General features: G+C 37.2%; 1 protein-coding gene across 2 annotated transcripts in view; it reads right to left on the bottom strand.

Annotated features, from left to right (window-relative positions):
- Positions 1-6,680, bottom strand: part of PRMT3 (protein arginine methyltransferase 3) — a 128,421-nt gene that overhangs the window by 15,706 nt on the left and 106,035 nt on the right. For both annotated transcript variants that reach the window (XM_077761080.1, XM_077761079.1), the window contains 2 exons: positions 2,270-2,320; positions 1,987-2,074 (listed from right to left, as the gene is read on the bottom strand). In XM_077761080.1, coding sequence (XP_077617206.1) covers positions 1,987-2,074; positions 2,270-2,320 — 139 coding nt within the window. The remainder of the gene's footprint in view (positions 1-1,986; positions 2,075-2,269; positions 2,321-6,680) is intronic.

A 6,680-nucleotide genomic window follows, 5' to 3' on the forward strand; every position in this document is an offset into this window, starting at 1 on the left:
CCTTCAAAAAAAACAAACTTTTAAAAAAGCCAAAAAAAAAAAAAAAAAAGAAAGAAAGAAAATGTATTAAAATTCCATTTGTGCTTCCTTCACTTGTTTTGCTGTGTTCATGCTTTTTGGAGAAAGAGAAAATGATACTTATCAAGGTATCAATTCCATAGCATTGTGATCTTAAAGTGAACACATGGCAACAAGGTGCTGCTTCACTCTAATCCTGTTCATTTGCATCTACTAAACTCAATTTATGCATCAATGATGAAATCAAAGCTATATATGAATTTTATGAAATTATATTTTATACATGCAGAGAACAATATAATGACCACCCGGGACCCACCACTCAGCCTTGTCAAATCTTATCATTCTCCCACAGTTCCCTCAATTTCTAAAAGGAATAATTCAGATACGCGGCACTGAACCCCCTTTACAGCCTTCCCTGAACCTACTTCTATCCTTCCCCAGAGGTGGCCACTACACTGGAGTCTGCAGTTATCTTTTTTTTTTTTTTAATTTTTATTTATTTCTAGGAGAGAGAGAGATAGACAGCGTGAACAGGGGAGGGTTAGAGAGAGAGGGAGACACAGACTCTGAAACAGGCTCCAGGCTCTGAGCTGGCAGTCAGCACAGAGCCTGACGCGGGGCTCGAACCCACGAACCGCGAGATCATGACCTAAGTGAGTCGGACGCTTAACCAACTAAGCCACCCAGGTGCCCCTGCAGTTATCATTTTTAAGCGCAGCTTCTTATTTTTACTATGTGTGTGCATGTATAATTGTTTCACATTTTCAAACTCCATAATAGCAGTGCACTGTAGGAATCCTTCTGAAATTTCTTTTGCTTCATGTTGCTTCTGACAGACACGTATATATGATTTATCTATTACAGAGATTTTACTGTATGCAACTACCATATTTCTCTATCTTGAGTTAACTGACATTAAGGTTGCCTCCAACTGTTCACTTCTACAAACCGTACTGTTGTCAAGATTGCTGCACACAGGCTGTGGGGAGACCACTGAGAACACGTGCCTAGGGAAAAGGTGGCTGTAGTGACGGATATTTATACATCTATACTTGATGGCAGCAAACTGTTCTCTAAAGTTGTATCAATTAAGACTACCAGCAGAAGAGTTTAAAAGTTCCATTTGGCTACATTATTGCCAGCACTCAGCATTGTTAAATTTTATGTGTTCCCCCCACCCCCTGGAGTGATATTTAAGAAACAGACTCTTACAAAGTTTTAACTGGCCTCTCCTGAGTTACTAGTGATGCTGAGTATCTTTTCATCTACGTTAGTTGTACATTCAGCTTTCATAGAGTCGGAAAGCTTTCAGTGAAAGTGAGACAGGACAACTGACATGTAATAACTCATTTACATTAAAAAAAAAAAAAGATTCCATGATCAAGTTCTAACTTGTGGAGTTAAGGATTAGGTATATAAGAACTAAAGGTGTTCATCTAAGTGAACAATCAGTGAGGTGTAAAACAAAGGAATGTACAATTGGACCGGTCCTAGAACACTGTAAGGTCTAGCAGGGAAGACTGTGGAGAGCATTCTAGATATACATGAATACAATAATTACTGACTGGCATTCTCTTTAATTTATACTTCATCTCTATTGATGATATTTCTCTTTAGTCACTTTGGAAATAAAAATATTTTTAGTTATACTTGCAACTTAGTCAATACTAGTTACTGCTTAAAGAAACGTTTTCTGAATTATTTGTGGTACTCGAAATAAAAGCTACATGGTAAGTCACATACATTTTAACTGGCGGGAACTAGATTTAAAGAGTTTTCTTTAAATTACTACTTTAATGAAATGATATCCTATCTAAAATTCATGTAGCTCTGAGAACCTCTTACCTTAGCATCTGTTATATTAATTCAAAGACAGTGAGCACACAAAAAATTGTGCAGAATGAAGAAATACTGTTTACTTCAAAATGAGTAAGACATTTCTCCCCCTGTACTATTATTTCTCACCTGCTTTAACTGAAAATGGCTTTTCCAATAGAAATACCGTTTGCTTCCAGTGTGTTTTGGCACTCTGGGGGCCCGTGGAGAACACAACCTGCATTGGTAAAGTTCAAAAGTATCTGATGAGGTACAAGATTTTTAATATCATGCTACATTAATCTACTACATCAAATACAAGCTCCAATTGCTTACAACAGCAAAACGCTTATGATCAAACACCTTGGGGCACAAAAATAAAATAAATGCATTTCACATAATTAATTCTTATGAGAAAACTCAAGATACTTACCCTACTGTGACAATTCTTCTCAAAATATATATCGAAGTAGCCAGCAATTGCCTGTTTTCAAGACAAGGGATAAATAATTATTAAACTAATTACATGACATAACAATTATTCAGTCTTTCAAGACTTGGCCAAAAGAGGGAAGTCTGAGTGGCTCAGTTGGTTGAGTGTCCGACTCTGAATTTTGGCTCAGGTCATGATCCCAGGGTAGTGGGATTGAACCTCGGGTCAGGCTCCTCACTGAGCGTGGAGCTGCCTGAGTTTCTTTCCCTCTCCCACTCTGTTCCCTCCTCTGCTCACGCTCTCTCTCTCTTAAAAAAAAAAAAAAAAAAAAAAGCTTAGCAAAAGAAACCATTTCAAAACTAGATACTTCTTAAACTTAGGTCACTATTTTTCCCAGAGAAGATGTTACACGTAAAAATAATGTAAGATAACTGGGCTTTCCCCTACAGAAATAATATAATAATAAGGGCAATGAGGCTAATCCTATAATCAATAGGTGTTTGAGTGGAGAAATGACTGTGGTAGGCTATCGAAAGGTGAGAAGTTACAAGAAGGAAGAAGGCTCAGCTGGCCCCCCGCAGACCCACTCTCCCAAGGAGGCTGCTGTACAACTTGAGCCATCTCGGTCCCTTTTCGCTCTAGTCACACCAGACACCTGTAGCAGCATGAGACCCGAGGGCAGACCAGCAGAAGAACTAGTACATAAGGACAGTCTAGGTTGTGGAATCATACACAAACAAATCCAAAGGAGTGTGACTTCAAGGCAGTCAGTTTTAGAGTGGCTTGCTACATAGCAATAAATGTAATCTAAACATATTCTTTTATACAAACATCTCATTTAATTTCTTCTGGTCTTGTGCATCCAATTTTAAATAAATCGCTAGGACTATTTTATGATGAAATCAATGGAATTTTGAAATGTCACATTTTTTTTCTAATGATAAAACATACAATAGTATTCATATAAAACTTATGTTTAAGCATGTTCCCAAAGGAGAACCTTTAAAATAACTAAGGGTTACTGTGATATGATAAATATTCAGATAAATACATATTTTTCATTTCTTTTTATTTAAAATTTAAATGATACCATTCCTTTTTTTTTCACTAATGGAACTAGCTTAATCTATTTTTAAAACTGGCATTAAAAAAAGCTTATAAAGTGTTAAAAAACAGCACAGTGATTATTGAAAAATCACTATAAAGCTAATTTGTGCACCCTGTTGCTTTTGTTGAGAATGTGAAGTTAATTTATTGGTCTGTAAGGGTAATATGAATTGGGTCCAAAACAAGTTCAATATTTAATGTTGAGGTTCATTATATTTTAGATACCAAGAGAGAATCAAAATACTATTTATAATCCTGTCAGATAGATATATATAAAGCAATATGGGACTCAAATACAAATTGCTATAGAAAACCATGTAGTTAATCAGAGCATTTCTAAAACAGAACTTTTTCAGTTGATTTCCTTCACAGATTAATTCAAGTGTTTTATTAAATTTATTCCTATATGCCAGTCTTGTTCACCACTGTACCCTTAGTCCCTAGAGCAGTGCCTGGCCGGCAGCACACAGTAGTATTTGCTAGGACAATGTGATTATATACAGTACTTACCATAGTATAGTTAGCTGCCCTACCGGACTGCAATGTATTTAAGACCAAAGCCTATGCGTAACCCATACTGCTGTGCCCCTTACCTCGCACAAGTCTGGTAGATAACAGATTCTCAATAAATTTTAATTAAAATTTCAGTCTTCAGTTTCTTAATGATAACTAAGTCTTCTTATGTAGTTGGGACACTTTATGAAATCAATGAGTAAACTTAGATAGACCTAATAATTTTCAACTCTTAAAAAAAAAAACCATGAAGAATGTGAGATACATATGGTGGAGGAGAGGATCCTCTAATTAATTCTATGTATGAACCTACCAAGGTCTCAACCTAACCTCTGAACTATGCAGGCTAGATCCAAATCAACATAACAAAGGCTGAGAGAATGGAACTAAAACCTGAATCACTAGCACAGGTCTCAGGATTAACCCTGAATAAAATGTGCACCGGAAGAGCCTAAATCAACAAGTAAAGATCTAGAGAACAAAACAAAGATCTGAAAAACCGGTACAGGTCAGACTCATGCCTGAACAGCCTATGTGCGGGAGAGACCCCAACAGTACAGCAAATGTTCAGAGAATGGAGCGGAGATGTGACCCACCGTCTGCCCAGGCACTGCTGACAGAGTTGATGCTTTGACTTTAACTGGGATGGCTGCCTGCTTACACCAAACAACACTTTCCAGACCATTACAACACGACCGAGACTACACACAACACGCCACGCACGACATGCAGAACATAATCCAAAATTATTCAACAGACAGAGAACCAGGAAAATATAGCTAACTTTCAAGAGAAAAGATGCCAGCTCTGAGATGCCTCCGAGTACTAGGAGACAAAGATCTTACAGCAGGAATTGTAACTATGCTGTTCTGAAGGAATAGAAATGAGGTTATAGAAAACACACTGAAATGAAGTGAAAAACAGGAATTCTCAGTAGAGAAACAGAAACCACATACACAGAAAAGCGTAATGGAAATTTTAGAATTAAAAAATGCAATAACTGAAACAAAAAGCTCCCTGGGCTGAACTGCAGAATGGAGATGACAGAGAAAAAAAAAATCAGTGAATCTGAAGACAAATCACTAGAAAGTATCTAATTTGAAAACAACAGAGGCAGAGGGTGCCTGTGTGGTTCAACTGGTTAAATGTCCAACTCTTGATTTTAACACAGGTCATGATCTCGTGAGATGTAGCCCCTGGACTCCTTGCAGGGTGGGGAGCCTGCTTGGGATTCTCTCTCCCTCTTCCTCTGACCCTCCCCCGCTCATGTGCTCTCTCTCTCGCTCTCTCTCTCTCCAAAAAAAAAAAAAAAAAAACTGGAGAAAAAGATTGAAAAAAAAATGCAAGAGACTCAGGGACCTATGGATCTAACATACACGTAATTGGAAGTTCAGATCGAAAAGAAAAAAATATTGGAGCAAGAAAAACCTTTCAAAATTCTATATCCAGCAAAAATGTCCTTCAGGAATGAAGGCAAAATAAATACATTTTCAAGTAAAGGAAAACTAAAAGAATTCATTGCCAAAAGACTTTTAGAAGAGATGTTAAATAAGGCAGTTCTTCAGGGTGAGGAGAAATAGTATGGGGAGGAAATGTGAAACATCAAAAACACAGGAAAACAACAGAAATGATAAACCGTTGGGTAGATACAAAAGATTACATTTTCCCTCTGAATTCCTTTAAAATACTTATGATTGTTTAAGGAAAAATTATATCATCTGGTAGCATTTTCCATGTATGCTTATGTATTCAGAAAGATCAGTGCAGGGGGTAGGGGTTTGAAGGAGAAGAGTAAAATTACCCCAACATATACAAGTGTTTATAAAATCCAGAAGTGAAGAAGGCTTTAAAAAAAATTTTGTTAATGTTTTATTTATTTCTGAGAGAGAGACAGTGTGAGCAGGGCAGGGTCTGAGAGAGAGGGAGATACAGAATCTGAAGCAGGCTCTAGGCTCTGAGCTGGCAGTCAGCACAGAGCCCGATGCGGGGCTCGAATCCATGAACCATGAGATCATGACCTGAGCCGAAGTTGGATGCTTAACCGAATGAGCCACCCAGGCGGCCCTGAAGAAGGTTTTTTAAGCATCACACAAAAATAGAAAGTTAGTATAAGGGAAGTTTAAAATTTTGATATCAAAACCAAAATGAGATACTGCCTTATATCTGTTAGATTGCTAGAATAAAAAATGCAAGAAATAGTAAGTGTTGATGGCGATGTGAAGAAAAAGGAACCCTGTGCTCTGTTGGTGGGAATGTAAGTGGGCACAGCCACCATGGAAAACAATATGGAAGTTCCTCAAAAAGTTAAAAACAGAACTACTATATGATTTAGTAATTTCACTACTGGGTATTTATCCACGAAAACAAAAAAATTAATTTGAAAAGATATAGGCACCTCTGTTTACTGCAACATTATTTATAATAGCCAAGATATGGAAGCAACCTAAATGTCCATCAACAGATGAATGGATAAAAAGGATGTAGTATATATTTACAATGGAATATTACTCTGCCTTAAAAAAGAATGAAATCTAGGGGTGCCTGGGTAGCTCAGTCAAGTTATATGTCCAATTTTGATTTTGGTTTGGGTCATGATCTCGCAATTCATGGGTTCAAGGCCCATGTCAGGCTTTGTGCTGACTGTGTGGAACCTGCTTGGTATTCTTTCTCTTTCTCTCTCTCCCCCCTCCTCCTCTCTCTCTCTGCCCCCAAACCCATGCTCTGATTCTCTCTCTTTCCCTCAAAAAAAAAAAAAAAAAAAAAAAAAAAAAAAAAAAAAAAAAATCTTTTC

Source organism: Crocuta crocuta, unplaced genomic scaffold, assembly GCF_008692635.1.
Source record: "Crocuta crocuta isolate KB4526 unplaced genomic scaffold, BGI_CrCroc_1.0 scaffold233, whole genome shotgun sequence".
In the NCBI taxonomy this organism is placed as follows: domain Eukaryota; kingdom Metazoa; phylum Chordata; class Mammalia; order Carnivora; family Hyaenidae; genus Crocuta; species Crocuta crocuta.